The 21,730-nt window shown below is 34.2% G+C and overlaps 1 protein-coding gene across 1 annotated transcript; it reads left to right on the top strand.

Annotated features, from left to right (window-relative positions):
- Positions 1-10,833: 10,833 nt before the first annotated feature.
- On the top strand, positions 10,834-12,225 carry LOC149248678 (protein SULFUR DEFICIENCY-INDUCED 2-like). The gene is made up of 4 exons (XM_089456094.1): positions 10,834-10,974; positions 11,063-11,218; positions 11,342-11,403; positions 11,503-12,225. Exons 1-4 carry the CDS (start codon positions 10,849-10,851, stop codon positions 11,948-11,950), a joined length of 792 nt encoding a protein of 263 aa, XP_089312220.1. The 5' UTR covers positions 10,834-10,848; the 3' UTR covers positions 11,951-12,225.
- The last annotated feature ends 9,505 nt before the right edge of the window (positions 12,226-21,730 follow it).

Here is a 21,730-nt window from a genome sequence, read left to right as displayed (position 1 = left end):
TGTCTTTCTTGTAGCTCTGTGATTGTATCTCTCTTCCGGGACCGAGGTTGATGTATCTATCATTTCCGGTCTGACGGTCTTGTGCCTTTCCTGTTTGTACCATATTGATTTCTCTTAATAGATTTAGTTTTGCCGAGAAAAAAAAAAAAAAAAACAAATGTAAAACTTAAATTCTAGTTTTTTTTTTTTTTGTTTTTTTTTTGTGGTTTCTAAGTGTTTTCTAGGTTGTTGTTGTTGTTGTTGTTGTTTTTTTTTTTTTTTTTTTTTTTTTTCTGGGTTGGTTTTGTGGTTTTGGTCCATGTTTTGAAGGTTTTTTTAATATGGATTTCTTGGTTGGTTTTGTGATTTCACAAGCTTTTCTGAGGGGTCTTTTTTGTAGTTTTCATAGTTTTTGTATGGTTTCATGGTTCTTGTAAATGGTTATTTTTTTTAATTAATTTGTTGCATTTCGCAAAAAAAAAAAAGAAATAAGAAAGATAAAGAATAGAGTACCTACCTTCATTTGAGCCTCTGCGATGTTGGCGGGGTGGTTAGCGAGATTGGTTTGAAGGCTACATTGCTCAATCGAGCTTTGATAATCTCGATCAAGCTACTGTCAAACTCTCGGTCGAGCTCCTACACTTTGTGTAAATGTCACGTCCAGACCATGGGAGTAGTCTTGATCGAGCCCTAAAGCTCCATCGATCACTGTTACTCAATCAAGCATTATAGCTCGATCAAGAGTTAGTTTTTACCCCTCGATCGAGCCTCTATTTTAGTACCGAATGAGCTCAACCAAGCACTCAAAAAGGCTTGATCAAGCCATTGTCTTTTCCACCCAAACGCGCCCTCTTTCGCCAAAAAATGTAACCCAACTCCATGCTTTCTCTCAGAGTGCTCCACCCAACCAACGAGAATGGAAATTACGATCAATTCTCCCCCCGAGCTAGTTTTTTCCCAAAACACTTGCATGACAAAACAGTTGCTTGATAGTAACCTAACAAGATCTATTCAAAGGCATCATGACTGTGCAAGTCCAGGAAAAGAACTTAGAGACTCACAAGTACATTTTAGGGTTTCCATTGGCCACCAACCAACTCAAGAATGCCCGAATTAGAAGTGCCATGTTGTACCTACAACAATGTCCTATTTCAGGCTCCAAAGCTTAAAGCTTCAACTCCTCTCTTGGACATCCTCCAACTAGGTACCAAGTCTCTACAGTTGCCTCAATTTTTCTTCCCTCTCACCTTCTTGGATCCCTTGTCCCAAGTGAAATTATCTCTAGGGAGAGAAATAACTTTCTTCTAACTCATTTTTAGCACTTTTTCTGGTAATTTTATGGCTCACCATAGCTTGTATTATTAATAAAAATATAAAGAAAATAACATTTATGTTTTACCATCCATCCTAGGTCTTTATCTGACCCACCATTTTACCAAGTTATTTTCCCTAAAACAAAACATTTACAACTATACCCAGGGGTGTTACACTTATTCATATGACATTTTTTTTAATTAATAAATTTAGTTAAAAGCATAAAAAAGGCATAACTACTTTGTACATAAATCTCGACCATTGATTTTTGTATACTATTCTAGAATATTCCATCATTGGTTAAATCCTTACCATCCACCTAATAATTATAGATAATTGAATTAAAATTATAGAAAACTCATTCCAAAATAGATAAACCTATTATTAAAAGAAAATAAATATAATATTTGCACAAAAAAAAAAATTACATTATAAATTTAAATATTTTAGAATAACCAAAAATATAATTTTACATATCTATATTTTATAAGTTCTGAGATTCATGTTTCAAAGAGTTGTGTGAGACTACAACCAACCTAAATCTATAAATGATTAAATTATTTCCACCTTAAGGAATCTAATCCTTTTAATATCTTAATAAATCAATACTAAAATAAATATAAACACCTCCATCCTCAACGCATAAAGAATAACATATCTAGAATTTATGCTTTATTATGTAAGATGGTATAGATGCACATACTTTTACATTTAAAAATAATAAAATAATATTTTAATGAACAAATTGAAAAAAAATAATAACAAAAAAATTCCATCTTGATAAAAATTAATGGATTAAAATAAAATATTTTAATATACAAATTGAGTGAAATATTCCAACATCAAATATATAAAATAGAGATATTTATGATTTATTCATAGATGTAAAGTTTGCAATTGTTTCAATGTTTAATGTGAATTTGACATGTAACAATTTAGAAAATATTAATAACAAAAATAAAATTAGATGTGTGTGTATCGAGAGATAAAGATGCTTTCTAGTTTTTAATATGAGAGACAAAGATTAATATTTAATTTTTAAAATTAGAATCATACTATACTTATTATTGAAAAATATAAAAAATATAAATTAATATAAATTTAATAAAATAAAATATTTTATAAATAAAAGTTCATTATGAGCAACTATATTCATCATGTCAATGTCAAGCTCCCAATTTACTAATTTATTGGTTATAGTTCTGTTTTTTTCTCTGAGGAGTTTCTTGAGGTATATCTATAGTTAAATTTGCTATAAATTTAAAATGCATTTTGAATAACAAAAAATTAAAAAGAATTGAAATTTTATTTCACAAAATCCTAAAGAAAAACTTTAAGACCTAAAATAATTATGAAAAAAAACGTTTTTACCATTCAAAATTAGAAAATACATATTTAATACATAAAACATTGCAAGTAAAAAACAAATGTAAAACCTAAATTATAATTTTCTTTTTGTGGTTTCGAAGTGTTTTCTAGGTTGGTTTTGTGGTTTTGGTCCATGTTTTCAAGGTTTTTTTTAATATGGATTTCTTGGTTGGTTTTGTGATTTTCTAAGCTTCTTTTAGAGGTCTTTTTTGCAGTTTTCATAGTTTTTGTATGGTTTCATGGTTTTTGCACATGGTTATTTTTTTTAATTAATTTGTTACATTTTGTAAAAAAAAATAAATAAGACAAAGAATAGAGTACCTACATTCGTTTGAGGCTCTGCGATGTTGGAAGGGTGGTTGGCAAGATTGGTTTGAAGGCTACATTGCTCGATCGAGCTCTTGCACTTTGCGTAAATGTCGCATGCAAATCATGGGAGTAGTGTATATATATATATATATATATAGAGAGAGAGAGAGAGAGAGGGCTTGATCAAGCCATAAAACTCGATCGAGCTCTAAAGCTCCATCGATCACTGTGGCTTGATCGAACGTTATAGCTCGATCAAGGGTTAGTTTTTAACCCTCAATCGAGCTTTTGTTTTAGTGCTCAATGAGCTCGACTGACCACTCAAAAAAGGCTGGATCGAGCCATTGTTTTTTCCACCCAAACATGCCCTCTTTCGCCAAAAAAGGTAACCCAACTCCACCCAACCAATGAGAATGGAAATTACGGTCAATTCTCCCCCTGAGCCAGTTTCTTCCCAGAACACTTGCATGACAAAACAGTTGCTTGACAGTAACCTAACAAGATCTGTTCAAAGGCATCATGACTATGCAAGTCCAGGAAAAGAACTCACAGACTCACAAGTCCATCTTAAGGTTTCCATTGGCCACCAGCCAAGTCAAGAATGCCCAAACTGGCAATGCCATGTCGTACCTACAACAATGTCCTATTTTAGGCTCCAAAGCTTAAGGCTTCAACTCCTCTCTTGGACGTCCTTCAACTAGGTACCAAGTCTCCACAGTTGCCTTAATTGTTGGGTGTGGAGCCTGATTATCTTCTATATTCAAAGGTATCGCCACATAGGACCCCAGCTCGAAATGGGGGCGGCAACGCCGCCCGTAAAATGTTTGCTCCAGGGGGGTCCAGGGGGGGGGCGGGAGCCCCCGAAGCTAAAAACAGCTGTAAAATTGCCTTGTAAAAGTATAGTAATTTCTAGTCAATCTGGGCCGTTCATTAGGCGGATGATCTGACGATAGAACTTATGAATTCATGACCGGAGAATCCACAGTTTTAAGATTTTTGTATCAACGTTTCAAATCCCAAATGGGATCCATCATCAGGATATGAGAATGATGATGAGCAGAAGAGCAACAAAGAATTGATAAATAGTGATGAGGAAAAACAATTAGAATGACAAACTGTCGGCTGTCATAATTTTTATAATTTTAATTAATTATTAATTTGTTTAATTAATTTTATTAATTTCATTAATATTATAATTTTATAATTTTAATTAATTTTAATTTTTATAATTTTAATTAATTTTATAATTAATTATTTTAGGGTTTTTTGCCCTAGAAGGCAACCCCTCTCTTTGTATGAGGGTATTGTATTTGAGGTTGTGTGATAGATGTGTATTCTGTGAGTGAGAAACAGAGAGGTGAGACTGTGAGAGAAAACAGAGGATATTACAGCGGATTTGTTGTAGGTTGTGTCTCTTCATTTTGCTGGATAATAAAAAGGAAGCACTGGCTGTTCGGGGTGGACATAGCCCAAACTGGGTGAACCACGTATATCTGTGTCTCTCTTGTTTTGTGCGTTTTCTGTGTTTATATTTCTGCAATATTTTATGTGTTCCATTGCTCCGTAATATATAATTTTCTAACATCAATTTTTCTTCCCTCTCACCCTCTTGGATCCCTTGTCCAAGTGAGATTATCTCTAGGGAGAGAAATAACTTCCTTCTAACTCCTTTTTAGCACTTTTTCTGGTAATTTTATCGCTCACCATAGCTTGTATTATTAATAAAAATATAAAGAAAATAACATTTATGTTTTACCATCCATCATAGGCCTTTATCCATTTTACCAAGTCATTTCCCTAAAACAAAAAATTTACAACTATACCCAGGGGTGTTACACTTATTCATATGACATTTTTATTTCATTAGTCAATTTAATTAAAAGCATAAAAAATGCATAACTACTTTGTACATAAATCTCAAACATTAATTTTTGTATACTATTATGAATATTCTAGAATATTCCATCGTTGGTTAAATCCTTACAATCCACCTAATAATTATAGATAATTAAGTTAAAATTATATAAAACCCATTCCAAAATAGATAGACCTATAATTAAAAGAAAATAAATATAATATTTGCACAAAAAAAATTACATTATAAATTTAAATATTTTAGAATAATCAAAAATATAATTTTACATATCTATATCTTATAAGTTGTGAGATTCATGTTTCAAAGAGTTGTGTGAAACTACAACCAACCTAAATCTATAAGTTATTAAATTATTTCCACCTTAAGGAATCTAATCCTTTTAATATCTTAATAAATCAATACTAAAATAAATATAAACACCTCCATCCTCAACACATAAAGAATAACATATCTAGAATTTATGCTCTATGATGTAAGATGGTATAGATGCACATATTGTTACATTTAAAAATAATAAAATAATATTTTAATGAACAAATTAAAAAACAATAATAACAAAAAAATTCCATCTTGATAAAAATTAATGGATTAAAATAAAATATTTTAATATACAAATTGAGTGAAATATTCCAACATCAAATATATAAAAGAGATATATTTATGATTTATTCATAGATGTAAAGTTTGGAATTGTTTCAATGTTTAATGTGAATTTGACATGTAACAATTTAGAAAATATTAATAACAAAAAGAAAATTAGATGTGTGTGTATCGAGAGATAAAGATGCTTTCTATTTCTTAATATGAGGGATGTGAAATATAGAATACAAAAAATATTTTAATCTGGACAATTTGAATCATAAATAAAATATTTTAATGACCATGCTGAGTTAAATATTTCAGTGCCATCCATATATATATATATATATATATCTATATATATATATATATATATATATATATATATATATATATATATAGGGCTTGATGAAGCCATAAAACTCGATCAAGCCCTAAAGCTCCATCGATCACTGTGGCTTGATCGAGCATTATAGCTCGATCAAGGGTTAGCTTTTAACCCTCGATCGAGCTTCTGTTTCAGTGCCCAATGAGCTCAACCGAGCACTCAAAGAAGGCTCGGTCAAGCCATTATTTTTTCCACCCAAACATGTCCTCTTTCACCAAAAAAGGTAACCCAACTCCATGCTTTCACTCGGAGTGCTCCACCCAACCAATAAGAATGGAAATTACGGTCAATTCTCCCCCTGAGCCAATTTTTTCACAAAAAAACTTGCATGACAAAACAATTGCTTGACAGTAACCTAACAAGATCTGTTCAAAGGCATCATGACTGTGCAAGTCCAAGAAGAGAACTCACAGACTCACAAGTCCATCTTAGGGTTTCCATTGGCCACTAACCAACTCAAGAATGCCCGAACTGGCAATGCCATGTCATACCTACAACAATGTCCTATTTTAGGCTCCAAACCTTAAAGCTTCAACTCCTCTTTTGGACGTCCTTCAGATAGGTACCAAGTCTCCATGGTTGCCTCAATTTTTCTTCCCTCTCATCCTCTTGGATTCCTTGTCCAAGTGAGATTATCTCTAGGGAGAGAAATAACTTTCTTCTAACTCCTTTTTAGCACTTTTTCTAGTAATTTTATGGCTCACTATAGCTTGTATTATTAATAAAAATATAAAGAAAATAACATTTATGTTTTACAATCCATCATAAGTCTTTATCCATTTTACCAAGTCATTTTCCCTAAAACAAAACATTTACAACTATACCCAAGGGTGTTACACTTATTCATATGACATTTTTTTAATTAATCAATTTAATTAAAAGCATAAAAAATGCATAACTACTTTGTACATAAATCTCAACCATTGATTTTTTGTATACTATTATGAGTATTCTAGAATATTCCATCATTGGTTAAATCCTTACCATCCACCTAATAATTATAGATAAATAAATTAAAATTATAGAAAACCCATTCCAAAATAGATAGACCTATTATTAAATATATATATATATATATATATATATATATATATATATATATATATATATAATATTTGCACAAAAAAAGTTACATTATAAATTTAAATATTTTAGAATAATCAAAAATATAATTTTACATATCTATATTTTATAAGTTGTGAGATTCATGTTTCAAAGAGTTGTGTGAAACTACAACCAACCTAAATCTATAAATGATTAAATTATTTCCACCTTAAGGAATCTAATCCTTTTAATATTTTAATAAATCGATACTAAAATAAATATAAACACCTCCATCCACAACACATAAAGAATAACATATCTAGAATTTATGCTCTATTATGTAAGATGGTATAGATGCACATATTTTTACATTTAAAAATAATAAAATAATATTTTAATGAACAAATTAAAAAACAATAATAACAAAAAAAATTCCATCTCGATAAAAATTAATGGATGAAAATAAAATATTTGAATATACAAATTGAGTGAAATATTCCAACATCAAATATATAAAAGAGATATATTTATGATTTATTCATAGATGTAAAGTTTGCAATTGTTTCAATGTTTAATATGAATTTGACATGTAACAATTTAGAAAATATTAATAACAAAAAGAAAAGTAGATGTGTGTGTGTATCCAGAGATAAAGATGCTTTCTATTTCTTAATATGAGGGATGTGAAATATAGAATACAAAAAATATTTTAATGTGGACAATTTGAATCATAAATAAAATATTTTAATGACCATACTGAGTTAAATATTTCAAAATTCCATATATATATGAAGCAAATGGAAAAAAAATATTGTGGTTAAAATATCTTGGTGGTGTATTGCACAAAATGAAAGACATGTAACTCCTTCCATGCTCAATATGGAATTGAAACACTATGTGTATTTGTGTACATGTTAACCCCGAATGTATCAACTATCAAGTGGGATCAAATATTTTCCGAACTTTTTTTGAGTTTTGCACTCTAAAAAAATCCCATGTATCTTGACACTTCATAAATATTGGGAGATGATTTGATCTCTTGAAACTAAATAATAAGGGATTAACATAAATTTAGGCTAATCAAAATACAAATTATAAATATGAAATTATTATGCATATATTATCATTACATGAAAAAGTATTTTTTCTAAAAAAAAAAATTTTTAATATAAAATAATATAATTGACATGCAAGCAACTCAACTAACAATCACCTGGAGATACTATGTAAACCTTAAGATTCAAAGTTCAAATCCCAAATCAAACTGACAATAAATAAAAATTATTAATGATTTATTTATTTTCTTTATTAACTTGACCTACATTAATTTGAAATCTAATTTTTATAATTTACATAGCAATCACCAACTAAACTATTTGAACATTAAAAAAACACTTTATTAAAAAACTAAAACTAAATATATCTTTTTATATGTTTTCTCTATCTTAATATATATTTTTTAAAAGAAAACCCAATACAATTTGTATTGAAGTATCTTTTCTAAAAGAAAACCCATTGTCAAACCAGCATTGAGGACAACCATCTTTTGATATTATCCATGAATGCAGGCTGACTCATCACCCTTATTCAAGGAAACCCTGGAATAACCATGCCAGAGGTAACCTATTTCTATTACATGAGAGGAAGACGAGCTCTTAGCCAAGCAAAAACAATTTTAAGACACACTTGAACCCCAATGAATATGTATATTAATAATAGCTTATCATAAGTAATTTAAGTTTATATACATATATGTGTCTTCATTTATAATAAACAAATATAAAAATAAATATAATTATTTTTAAAATATTGGAAATGGTATTAAAACTTAATTTTCAATTATAATGCAGATAGTGATTTTTTTTGGAATGTAATTTTTTTTTTATAATTATTTTTCTTGTTTTGAGAATGAACTATAATAATTAGTTTTAAATGTTTGACAAAAAAATAATAATAAAAACTAATCCTGTCATTAATATAATAAGGAAAAAAACTAAATTTTTACTTTATCAAATATATGTTCTAAAATAACAAACTTTGAACTAATTAAAAATAATTTCGAATTTCATTTAAAAACTAAAATTAAATTTACCAGAAATGACGATACCTTATTTTTTTTAATATAATATTTATTTAATTAAAAAAATATTTAGATATTAAAAATCCTGGTCATTATATTTGAGCCATATTAATCTTTAATGTAGTTAAAATATTTCAAAATACTACGTTTCTATTAATAAAAAATTCAAAACTTAACTTTACGAAACAAAAACACTCAAAATCCAATATTCTAGCGAAATGTACCCAAAAAAATTATATTAAAGAGAAAAATTAAATTTCAATAATAAATATACGAATTTATTAAACTTTATTTATTATAATACTACACGCAAAAAATATAAATAAAATCATGTGCATCTGGATGCAATGGTCATTCAAATATTATACAAAACATTGCCCTAATAATAAGCCTTAACATGTGGTAATATACGCGAGAGGCCCTAATTTTATAATAGTACATATACCAGTGCAATCTCCAGACGAGGAAAAATGATGACATGGCATGTTCCAACTCCTGAAAAGGCGCTGCGCTTATTGAAAAGATCGTGAGGCCCAGGATTCATTCTGTATGCGATGTATCTGCAAAGAATGAGGTCCAAGTTCATTGCATCTCTTGTCGACCCTCCCATTTCGTGTATATCCTCAATGTCTTTTACCTCCTAGAATCTTTCAACCAGAGGAAAACGACTCATAAATATTCAGAATAACGACTACTTTCTGAATTTTTCTACTACGCGATTTTTCTTAGCTTAAGGTTGTAAATGAACTGTTAAATTCAGGAATCTTAAAGCGTTTATCTTCATATTCTTCCGTGTTTCAGATTTGGGACGGTTTCGTTGAATCTTTAGTTGAGAACTCATGCTCTCTGGCCTGGAAATGCAGAGCAGATGTTCATTGATTTCTAGTGGCCGACTGATGTAAAGACTGTTAAAGCGACCTGAAGACTACTCATAAATCTTCAGAAGAACGACTGCTGCCTTTCTTTACAGATCTCCAAAGTTCTCCGTGTCATTTCAATCCAGAGCCTAAAGAAAAGCAGTTTTGAAATTTCTGTTTCTTTTGAATTTTTCTAAGTTGAAGATTGTAAATGAACTGTTAAATGTGGAAACCACAAGGCGTTTATCTTCGTATTCTTCCGAGTTTCAGATTTGGGACGGTTTCGCAGCATCTTTAGTTGAGAACTCATGCTCTCTGGCCTGGAAATGCGGAGCAGAAGTTTATTGATTTCTAGTGGCCGACTGATGTAAGGATTGTTAAGGCGAACCTCCCTTTATTGCGCGTAGGGTTTTTCGCCACGGAACGCTTGAAGAATTCATAGATTCCGAAATCTTAAGTCGTTTTAAGTTTTATATTCTTCTGCGTTTCAGCCTTCGGATGCTTTTCCTGAATCTTTGACCCTGAACTTATGTTCTCTGGTCCAGAAGTCATTGATTTCGAATGTTAAGACGAACAAGCATTCACTGCGCGTAGGCTTTTAAAACTGGAAAGCTTTCGGACATTGTCATTCAGCGGTAAGATAGACTTCAAAAGCAAAGGAAATGAGAGTCGGAGAATAGTTTTCGCCGATTTCTCCAAGAAAGCCTCACTTTAAACGGCACTATCGGCAGAACAACGCGTCCCGTGCTTCGGCTCAGGCAAACCATATCGGCTTCTCGAAAGCGCAGCGAAAAAATAATCCACTTAATGCTATGTACAAGGTACCTGCAGGAGAGACCCCCTATAGGAAAGCCAAACATCTTCAGGTTAACTTTCCATCCTTATTTTGTCCGTTTTGCTTCGAGCAACCTATTTTATTCATGACTTTTCTGTGAGGGTTCAGAATGTTTAAATTTTGCGGGTACAGCTCGTGGAAAAGGATCCGGCTGGCGCCATCGCATTGTTCTGGGAAGCTATTAATGCCCGGGACAGAATTGACAGCGCATTGAAGGACATGGCCGTGGTGATGAAGCAGCAGAACCGGCCACTGGAAGCCATCGAGGCCATTAAGCCCTTCAGACACCTTTGTTCACGGCGAGCACAGGAGCCCCTTGATAATGTGCTCCTAGATCTCTTTAAGGTATAAACTTGATCTAAATATTGATAAGCACTATATAAGAACTATTGCTTTGCTCCGTATCATTTATTGTCTAGCGTTTCTAAAGCAGAAATGTGGAAGATTGGATGAGCAGATAAGTCTGTTAAAACATAAGCTCCGCTTAATTCAGCGAGGAGCTGCATTCAATGGAAAATCCACCAAAACTGCACGGTCACATGGAAGGAAGTTTCAGGTTTCCGTAAAGCAAGAGACCACTCGGCTTCTGGTAGATAGCATCCACACCCTGCACTACTCCTTTCACATTTTTGTATAACAGCGCCTAAATGAGAATGTAGTTTTGCATTTTTATATAACAGTTGCTAAATGAGAATGTAGTGGGTGATGACAGGGTAATTTAGGATGGGCGTATATGCAACAACATGACTACTGTTCTGCCGAAAGCGTTTACAGGTGGATTTCAATTTAGGATCATTGATTAACTTTCTATTATTCAATTACAGTGCTAGTAAATGGAATAATGTCCTGTGTTGAATGAATAACTGCGAGCAGGAAAGCACAAGTATTGCAGCCAGACGACAACAACACCTGTAATCTAAGCCTCTGTCTGATGAAGCAAGGGAAGATGGAGGAGGCCATGGGTTTTCTACAGTGTGTGTTGAACAACAACAAGAAATCTACTAACTATAATCATAATAACTGTCGAGGAATATCGAAGTCGCTGGATCGCGTCGAAGCTTTGTTGAAGGAAATCCGGGATTCTAAAACGGAGGAAAGGGCTGGGTTGCAATGTCAATCAGCAAAAGCGGCATCCCGAGTTGAAGATTTGGAGTGGGTTTGGTGTTCTGAAGATGGAGGAGTATCAGAAGAAGGATGTGTTATGTCACTTGAGGTGAATCGCAAACGAAATCGACTGAGAGTTTTTCAAGAGATAACTACTACTGTTAACAAGAAGTGTCATTTGAATGGAAGCAATATTCAGCCTGCTATGCAGCATTAATGGCGGATCGCTCTGCATTATTAAATTTCATATTTACATATACATGTACTAAGTTATGTTCCGTGGTTCTAATGCATATAATTTGCGCTGGCTCCGCAGCTGATGTGATTTGACATAGTGAAAGTTCTATCGCCAGTTCGAGTGCTTAAGTCAAAGAGGTTGGAGCAGTGATACTAATTACATAAGGACGATCACCACAGTAAGATACATGTGAGGAACACAGTAAGATAGGTGTAAAGCCGAAGTTAAATTTGATCATTGATCAATGTAGTGGATCGAAGGATAATTAGGGTACCTCATCTTACATACTTCGCAAACTGAGCAAGGCGATAGTGCTGCAAGATTGCTATTGTACTCTTGTAAATTATTGGGCAGAGTGTTTGAGTAACCATTTCTTGTAAGGCAATATAAATTTATAACTGTAATGGTTCAATCCTAAATATGTTCAGATATGTTAATGGTTGGTTGTAAAGTTATATATATCTACACATGATTGAAAGTGTAATTAAGTGGAGACACGATTGAAAGTGTAATTAAGTGGAGATATATTGATTACAAAATTTGAGTGTAATTAAGAGAAAATATATTAATTACAAGAATTAACTGTAATTAAGAGAAGATATATTGATTACAAGAATTACTTAATAGAATTATTTTAACTCACAAAAATTATTTAATATAGTTATTTAATAAAACAAAGTAGATTTATATTGTTGTAAGAATGTTGGTATGATCCGTATAAATGTATAAATTCATTTGTAAGTTAAGATTTAACAAGCTTCTATAAAGATTAAGAGGCAAACTTTTTTTTTTTTTTTTTTTGTAAATTCGAGAAAAACACAAAAAAAATTGATTATTTTCAATGTGTTAGGATCATTAGACACTATTGTTGGGAATCTTATTGATCACCAAGACAAATTTACTTAATATCTTATTGATCACCAAGATAAATTTACTTGAGTTTGTATGCTATATTCCTCATGAATATTATGGGCAAAACTATAAAGATCTCAAAAATTGTTGGTTTGTTGGTAACTTGAAGTCAAGTTTACCTAAACCACCCTAACAATCCCCCTCTTAAACTTGATTGTGGGAAATTAATGTGGTCCCATTCATTCATCAACCATCTTAGCTAAGATCTCACATTTAACCCATCAAACTAGGATACTAGTACACATGCCACCCCGATACCTATCAAAGTGGTTCATTCTGTAACTTAATGACTCCATGCCTACACTACATGTATGCTTGATCAAATGCCTTACAACAATCTGTGTTGTTGTTCAATATGTATGCCTGAACAACACATCTTACAACTTCATAGAGAAATGCACCTGCGTTGGAACAAAACCCTTAGGGTGTTTTCACACCATTGGCTTTTGTGCTTCTTTTACACAACCTAGCTCTTCAAGTATCTTTATGAATCCCTAATCTGTAGGAGTGTGCTAATTTCCTCAATCGACCCCTTCTTTCTTGTATATCTTTCTTAGTCCATACCTTGACCTGGGCTTTCAATTTTACCTAGGGTTGTGGCTTTGTGTCCTTCTAACATTGCCTCATCGCTTGTCTCAATCACTACTTGATCTTTGTACCTCCTCCTGTACTAACAAGATTGAGGAGGGGGGAGCGGGCTCAGACATTGGCTCCTGCTTCAGCTACAACCACCTCTAAACCTCTGAAAGCAACCAAACAAATTTCTACACAAACCCTTGCATGCCCTTCAAAGCAGTGATTTCTTGTTGTTCTTCTTGTCCAGGACCCCTTCTTTTTCTTCCGAACAAGAAATTGTTCCCTTGGCCTTCGGTCATATCTTTGTCGAGCTACATAATTCCATATTATAATAGGGATTTCAACCTATCGATCCTGACATTGTCATTTTTTCTAATCTTTCGTTCTTCCTCGCAGATTTTGCTCAGCTCTCTTTTCACTAATTCTTGTTGTTCGAATCTCGTCACTATGAGATCTCACATTTGACTTCTGTTGGCCCAAATTCCTCATTATTAGTTCAAACCCATGCTTATCCACCATGGCTAGGTCCAAATACACCTACACAAATTCAGAGCTGGTGGTTCTCCAACGTCTCATGAACGACACGGTGAACAACTTATTTTGCAACAAGATGTGGGTTGTTTCCGACTAACTCTCCACCATTGAATGGAGAGTGGATACTACATACCTTATTTTATCAACCTTCCTAATCTTTTCCATACAACTAGATTTTATTTTTATTTATTTATTTATTTATTTTTATTTTATTTTATTTGATTTTATTTTTTATTTTTTTTGGTTTCAGACGAAAAAAAAGACTTTCATTCCTTAACAGAGAAATTTTACATTTTCACGAATCTATATCAAATCATGTTGAGTAATTGACTTTGAAATCTACAGATTAGCACATCAAAAAAGGAAGTTCGTCCATAGGAGAATAGCCAAAAATCAAGAAAAAGAGGGGAATCTGCAAGATTCACAACCCAAATGAACACCGCCAAAAACGAAAACCAAAAATCAGCATCTGATATGAGAATTAAATCTCAAACGAACCTATTCCACAACTCCTTCCATCAGTGAACTTTTCAAAGAACATAAAGCCTAGACAGAGGGAGAATCCGAGTTTGGAGAGAGCATCAACCTCCATGTTTTACTCCCCATAGACATGCTGGAAGGAGACAACCGAGAAAGAAGGGATAATGTTCCTAATCAACTAAATCCAATTGCAGAGAACTGGAACACTAAGAGAGAAACGACCCTGAATCCAATTGATCATAACTAGGGAGTCACCAATAATAATAATATTTTCAATGCCCAACCAAGAAGAGCACTAAAGAGCACCCCACAACGCAATCAACTCGGCTCTAAAATTGTCCCCCTGCCACCATACCATAAAATATGATAATGAAGAGAAGGGTCCAAGTGAAGTGAGATACCACATCCACAATCCCCTTCAGAGGAGGCTCCGTCGAAGGAACAGATAGGAAAAATGCCAACCAAATCAACATTTGAGACAGACTGATGGGGAAGCGTTTAGAATACATGGACCTATTTCTTGGAAAAAAAGCCACAATTCCAAGAGAAATAGACTTAATCACAGGGAGTTTATCCTAGAAAATTAGAGCATTCCTGGCTCTCCATATCCCCCAAAGGACATAGAGGGGGACAATCCTATGGGATTTAGCTCTGATATTCCATAGACTGAAACATTCATGGATGGAGGACGCATCATTGATATGAGGGACACCCAATATAGAGGCCACCTCCACCCATATCTTGACAGTGAAGGGGAAACATAGAAAAAGATGAATGTTATTCTCAGATTCCTGTCTACACAGAAAACACCAGCCATGACCCAAAAAACCTCTTCTATGTAAATTGTCCCATGTTAGAATACGGTTGTGAATGACCAACCATGAGAAACACTTGATCTTCAAGGGAGCTTCCCACTTCCATAGCAGAGAGGTAGTATCTGAGAAAGACAATGATTGGGATGTTGATGTGATGTGATCATAGGCTTCCTTGACCAGAATCCTATCATTCCCAATGTGTCTGCCCCACACAAGCACATCAGACCTTTGTGAGATGTTAATGCCTGCCATGCATAGAAGATTGTGATACATTTCCCATTCAGCCAACATATCCTCTGATAAACTGATATGCCATGCATGTAGCCAGATATGCATAGCAGAGTGCTGCCTTGACCACTCCCATGAGCTAGAAAGAGTATCCAATGCTTGATAATTGAGTTCATTAATGATATAAATAGGGATGAGATGACTTCCATTGATACCTTTAATTGCATCCATGCCCACTTTAATTCTCATCCCATCACCGACCCTCCAACATAGATTGTTGCAAAGCCATGGAATGGAAAGACTGAGATTGCTCCAGATTTTTGAAGGTCTACCAGTCGATGGTACCCTTGCTGCAATCCACTCCTCCATGCTTGTCGGTTTAATATATTTCCCAAACATAATATTTTTCCATAACCCCTTCTCAAATAATAGCCCTAAAATGCTTGCAACTAGAAGGTCCAAATTGAAACTACAAGTTTCTATGATACCCCAACTACCTTTCTGCATAGACCTGGCAATGGACTTCAATCTAGTAAGATGAAACTTCCTCACAACACCAACTCCAAATCATATAAAATTGACAATGACGGAGTCTATTTTGTTAATAGTTTCTTGAGGAATGTGGAAGAGATGCAACCAATAGACCAAAATGCTAAGCAGAACAACCTTTATCATTATGACTCTACCACCCATAGAAAGCCATCTCTTATCCCAACTAGAAAACTTTTTATTAAACTTAGTAATAAGCCAATCCCAGTCCATTATAAAATATTTGATAGGCTTTAATTTGCATCCCAGATATTTAAACCCCCCAAACATGGATCATATATTGACCACAAACATGCCAACACTTTCAAGCATCACCGGAGTATCCACTAAATCCATGATCAACTCTATTTTTTCTTGGTTTAATTAAGACCACATGCCTTTATGAAATCCACAAAATTCCTGTGAAATTATTCCCACACAGATATCTTGGCCTCACCATCACATAAGACGTCATCCACAAACATTAAGTGGGGGATGCTACAACCTCTAGCGGGATTGCATCCCACGATAGCCCCTTCTGCAAATTTAACCTTGGTTCCTCTACTAAAGGCTTCCATAACAAAAATAAAAAGAAGAGGATATAATGCATAGCCTTGCCTAAGGCCCCTATGTGTTTTTAAGAACTGGGAAGACTCACCGTTGATGAGAACAACCATGGACACAGATGGTATGTAGGCCATGATACATTGAAGACATCTATGCTTAAATCCAATCTTATATGGAAGAAATGAGAGATACTCCCAACCCATGCATTCATATGTCCCGTGGAGATCAAAATTAATAATACATGCTTTTAACTTCTTCATTTTGATCGAGAGAATGCACTCTTGTGCAATAGCAATAACGTCTTAAATCCTCCTGTTTGACAAGAACTCAAATTGCTCCAAATAAATGTGAGGCGATATAATCTTCTTAAATCTATTAGCTAGGGATTTAGATATCATCTTCTATAAAAAAAAATATAATGAAATAGGCCTGAAATCAGAGAGAGAGGGAGAGTATTTTTTCATTGGAATAAGAGTAAGGAATGTGAAATTAATAGCACCTAGGATACGCCACGAAATGTGGACCGCTTCTGACCTACTTAGTAGTTCTGGCGCCATCATATCAAAGAAGAAAAGGAACAGTTCGATCGGCAAGCCATCAAGCCCAGGAATTTTTCCCTTGGCCATCCCATTCATTATCTGTAATAGCTCTACCAATGTGATTGGACTATCCATCAACATTGTATCCTTTTCAATAACCATCAAAGGAAACATATCTGCAAAACTCAATTTCTCGATCATATGGTCTCCCTCTCTTTCATTAAATAAGCCTCTGAAAAACCTGTGAGCCTCCCTTTTTATCTCCCTATCTGAGATATGTATGTTTCCCTCATCATCTTTAATGGCCCATATATAATTTATTTCATTTCTTTTGGATGCAGCTTGATGAAAAACTTTTGTGTTTCGATCACCACCCTTAATCCATGTAACACAAATTTCCTGACTACCTTCAACTTCTTGTGATTGAAGAATTTTGTCTTTCTTTATCACTAGGTTTAGTATTGCCCACTGTTGTTGATAAGAGAATATGCCTAGGGAAATTGGCTCCCATAGCCTAGAAATTTCATTATCTAAGGATTGTAATTCATTATTTAGGGAAACTCTCTTGTTGTAAATCTAGATTCTAGCCTCTTTTTTTAGACACAAATTTTTTTCCCTGATCCTCAATATAGGGAAATTAGAGATTGGATCAACCGGGGAGACCAAGACTGACAAACCAATTTCTGAAAATCCAAATCATCTAGCCACATCAGATTAAATTTAAAGGGTCTCTTGCGAGAATCTAAATCAACATTCCATTCAAACATAATAACATCGTGATCTGAAATGTCTGAGAAGAAAGGCCAAGATTGGATCTGGTTTAATTTATGGCACAAGATTGAATCAACTAGGAACCTATCGATTCTTTTAGCAATGCCCTCTATCCTGGGTTGACCATTCTACTATGTTGTACAACAGGGGAGTCACAGCAACATATATGAGAACTTTGCGGTTTAACAATTCTTTAAAATATATTGCCATCAGATCCATCTTGACCTTGTGGCCTCAACATTCATTTTCAGCAATAGTCAAATTCAAGTCTCCAGCTATGATTAGTGGTTGAATGTCTAGAATGCCTAATGACTCAATTAAATCCCAGATGGCTCTACGATTGGCGTATGGTGCATATATATATGTATATATATCACCCAAAATATAAAAGGACTGTCCCTACATCGACCTGTTAATAGTATTCCAGCACAACAAAAGTACGGTTGAAATTTTAAGATTGTTGGATCCCATATGGCAACCTGGCCCCCAAAATTTCTTTGTGAATTTGTAGTGCATCCCCTCTACTACTGGCATATCTTAAACATAATACCAATGGATTTTTCCTTTGCTACCATGGTTTCTTGTAGCAAGACAATGGATGGTCCTTTAGTTTTTATGGAGTGCTTTAAGGATCTTCTTGTGTGGGAAGATCCCAGGCCTCCAACATTTAGAGACATGATCTTCACTGGAGAACACTTTCTACAGGAAATATTTCTCTAAGGTCCCAAAAATGTGTTCCTTCCCTTCCTTCATTTGATGTATTTGAAGGGCCTAGATCGAAATCGAGGAATAGAGCCTCCTCCATGACTTCAGAAAAACAATCATTTAAATCTGACCCAAATACACCATAGAGTGTGAGGCTCTTGTATTTAGTCTATGTCCTCTTCTTCCTATTTTAATCTAAAGTCTTCGTGACCGCTTCGATCAAATATGGATTGATAATCTATTGTTTCCTAATGATAATAGGTTCGAAAATAGGTTCGAGCCCAATGCTCAGATTCCATTCCAGGGCTAGAAGATCCACATCAACAAAAATTGGGGAGAAATCAACATGAGATTCATTTTGATTGCATATAGGAGATAATAAAGGTAACCTACTAGATTTAATCCCCTCAATATCGATGTTCTTACCCTTCCTCTTCGATAGGGTCCTTCCTTTCCTAATTAAAGTCGTAGTTCGACTGCCAATTAATTTCTCATTTATGAAAAGTTCTATTCTTATATCATTACCTCTGTTTGTATAAGAGTTCGTTTCAAATGGATTTGAATCTAGGACCATACTATCCATGTTCTGCTCCGAAAAGCTTTGTGGAGATCCATCCTCACTACTTCGACCTACTATCCTTGTGTAATTCTTGCAATTCAGGCCACTTGCCTCATCTATCCTTCCTTTGCATTTAAGAAGATTAGGGAAATTAATCATCAGGTGTCCTGTATTATGACATTCAAGGCATCGAAACAAAACTCCCCAATAATCAACCTTTTTTCTAATATAAAATGTGGCCCAATATAGATGAATCTCAGCAGGTAATCCATGAATCAGGTCCACTTCTACTAAGAACCAAGTGGTCTTTTTATCAAGCAATCCCATGCACCCTTCATCCACATAATATAGATTACCAATTATACTTGCAATTTCACGGATCACCCCTTTTGTCCATAGTTCAATAGGGAAGCTAGGCAACTTTGCCCAAATGGTTTTCCTCTAGGGCACTTCCATTACAGGGTCAAAACCAATCTTCCAATGTTTCAGGAATAGGAACCCACGTCCTTTTAACCATGGTAATGATACTCTCTTGGTTGCATCCTCCTCCTTTAGGAAGTGGAAACCAAACCACCCATTAACCATCACGCTCACTTTGGGTTTGTACCCCAGAAGCGCAGACCAACTTTTCTTGACCCAGTCCTTAATTTGAACACCATTCATCCTAATAAACTCCCATTTACCGACTAACATCCTCTTTCGCAATCTCACAACATTTTCCTAGTATACATCAACCCCCAATATAATCTTTTTGACCTCCTCCTGCACTTTAATTGGTTTTTTGTTGTTTTCTCTATTCACTATCCATTGAGGATCCAGATTTATTGAAGGAGGAAACGATCTAACCACCCCAAGCTCAAAAGAATGTTTAATTATCCCCAAAGCCAGCATGTAATTTGTTTGTTTTCACTCTGCCGCTTTATCATATACATTATTAGTACCACTACAAACCCCAAGCGTCCTAGTTGTCTGCTTATGTTGGCATCTTTTGAAGTCCTTCTCATTCTCCACAATGACTGTGACTTCAATAACCTTTTCAATTTCTATTTCTAGTTCCTTCATCGGGGACTGACTCTCCATAATTTAGTGATTTGTAGATACTTCTATTTAGATGTCGAGTTGACGCAGAGACAACTAGGAACTCCACTGCTAGCTCCAGTGAAATTATGGGTGGCACCTATTTGAGATAAGTTGATTTCAGTAAACAGACACTCACCGCCAATGGAAATGACATATTTCAGTCAAGGGAAACCCACCATCAATGGAAATGATAGGTATTCACTAGGTTCATCCAAGAAGGCAACATGACATCTAGTATGGTGTTAATACTTCACTTACTAATATCCAAGTTGGTGTATCATCGAACAATCGATCTAGAAGAGAATATTATTAGACCGGTAGGATGAAGGGAAGTATTATAATATTGAGACTTCTCTTCTCACTACCAATTAAATTTGCTGTAGTCAACAGGACTCAATCCATTGGCCCCACAGAATCATCAACAATCTAACCCGCCGATAGGGGAAACCATCCAATGCAAGCAAAGTAAACAACATTTGACCCCACCAGCATATCTTTCCTTGTGAAGGATCCAATCAGATTGAGGTCGTGTATCACACCAAGATTTTGAGCCCTACCAGCTATTAGCTCTACCACCTAATAAGATTAGATACATGTAATGGAGTAAGTACACAATATCTTCCCAATACTAGGCTACTATGATCGTTGGACCGACCATCTTAGATAGATTATTCAACCATCTCGTACCTCGTTACGCAATCCATCTTGTGAATAGCTAATTTGCACACAGTGGAAACATCAAATAACTCCTTGACATAAAGAATCCAACCCTCTAAATTCAAATTTATCTACTGCCACCAAACCACATTAATGGAATTGAGCGCCACCGAAACCAAATCCAGATTCATGGAAGAATCCATCCTTCAATGACCATGACCCAAATAGGGAGAGTAGTTCTGTATGGAACGAACAACAAGAGTGTTTCTTCCCTTGTGGCAGCTAGAAACACCATTGAGCCAACATTGAATCATGTTCACTTTATCCTTAAGAACAATAAGTTTGTAACTAACAACACCAAATCCTACACCACCAAATACTACATTTAATCCATTTTTCCGCTACTTTGCACTTGAAATGTCCATTTTTATCTACTTCCTGTTTTATCCCCTCCTGGTCTTCTTCCAAATTTTTTTGGATGTTTTGGAGTTTTGTGTTGCTTAATATAAATAAACCTAGATAGCTTTAGAGAAATTTCCCACTCCAACTGCATATATAAAACCCCATCCGACTTCCATCTATCAAGCCCTTGTTATATCCCCATCCTACACTGTATAGAGAGTGAACTACCTACTATTTTTTTATGGAGTGCTTCAACTCCTTTTTTGGTTTATTGTATAGAATTAGGACTCCTCATACATACTTCTACTTCCCATTCCTTCTTGAAACATTTAACATTTGATTTAGAATTACTATTGCATTTGTAATCAATATCACCAGCAAGATATATTCCAAAATCTCACCATTA

This window comes from Pinus tabuliformis, chromosome 7, assembly GCF_031772625.1.
Source record: "Pinus tabuliformis cultivar Carrire ecotype Pingquan chromosome 7, CPIR1, whole genome shotgun sequence".
Lineage (NCBI taxonomy): Eukaryota > Viridiplantae > Streptophyta > Pinopsida > Pinales > Pinaceae > Pinus > Pinus tabuliformis.
This window is presented reverse-complemented; position numbering and strand designations above follow the sequence as displayed.